The 1097-nt window shown below is 62.1% G+C and overlaps 1 protein-coding gene across 1 annotated transcript in view; it reads right to left on the bottom strand.

Annotated features, from left to right (window-relative positions):
• Positions 1-843: 843 nt before the first annotated feature.
• Positions 844-1097, bottom strand: part of LOC104986989 (TBC1 domain family member 22A-like) — a 170216-nt gene continuing 169962 nt past the window's right edge. The window contains exons 9-10 of the mRNA XM_010837746.1: positions 928-1044; positions 844-858 (exon numbers count right to left, since the gene is read on the bottom strand). Coding sequence (XP_010836048.1) covers positions 844-858; positions 928-1044 — 132 coding nt within the window. The remainder of the gene's footprint in view (positions 859-927; positions 1045-1097) is intronic.

Below are 1097 nucleotides of genomic sequence, written 5' to 3'. Positions count from 1 at the left end.
CCCGTGAAGAGCTGACGTCCAGGGCAGAAGAACCTTGCCTCTCGGAGCTAAGAGTGAGACCCAGCTTCTGTGAGGATCCCACCCCGAGTCCACACAAGGGGCCTGCTCGCTGCGAGCGGGGCGGAAAGGCTGTGTGGAAGCCCCAGCACAGCCTCAGCAAACAGCTTCGAGAAAATGGAAAGACGCCAGAATAAGCAATGCCACTCTCGAGGGGACAAAGGTAGTTTGTTCCAGAAAACTCAATCTCCTGAAGAAATGAATTTCATCAAAATCGGTGGAGAGGAGGAAATTTCAGAGTACACCGAATCTGTCAGCGACTTTTTAAACTCTTTATCATAAGTAACTCGAAACACAGACGACAGGTGAGTCCTGAGCAGGAGTGTTTCTGGCAGACGCGGCTGGGGCTCCCCCGGAGTCAGAGCTTCCCCGCCACGCCCGCCCCCAAACCCAGACAGTGCTGCTGCACAGCGGGACGGGACCCGGGCACAGATGGAGCCCAGACACAGATGGAGCCCGGGCACAGACGGAGCCCAGACACAGACAGAGCCCGGGCACAGATAGAACCCAGACACAGACGGAGCCCGGGCACAGACGGAGCCTGGGCACAGACGGACGACAGAAAGCTCTTCTCCCAGTCTCAGCTGATCAGGTGACAAGAAATGGACTTCCAAAAGACCACGTTTCAGTGGAGACAGACTCTGAAGGCAAAATCAAGTGCAGCAAATAGACCCAGGCAGAGCATGGCAGGACATGAGGGGTGGAGGACACGAGTGGCCCCTCATGAGGCGGGAGACAGGCCAGCCCCTGCAGGAGGGGAGGACACGGCCGGCCCCCCGTGGGGGCTCACACGGCCAGCACCTGGAGAGGAGGACACAGCCAGCCCCTCGGCGGGAGGACATGGCCGGCCTGGCCCTTGTGGGGACTCACACGGCCAGCACTGGAGAGGAGGGTGCGGCCGGCCCTCGGGGGGAGGACAGGGGGGTCTGGGCCTCGTGGGGGTGCACGAGGCCGACCCTGGCGGGAGACGCCCTGGGGGCACATGCCCTGGGGAGGGGGGAGGCCCTGGGGAGAGACGCCCTGGGGGGAGATGCCCTGGG

This window comes from Bison bison, unplaced genomic scaffold (genome assembly GCF_000754665.1).
Source record: "Bison bison bison isolate TAMUID 2011002044 unplaced genomic scaffold, Bison_UMD1.0 scf7180017845889, whole genome shotgun sequence".
Taxonomy (NCBI): Eukaryota; Metazoa; Chordata; class Mammalia; order Artiodactyla; family Bovidae; genus Bison; species Bison bison.
This window is presented reverse-complemented; position numbering and strand designations above follow the sequence as displayed.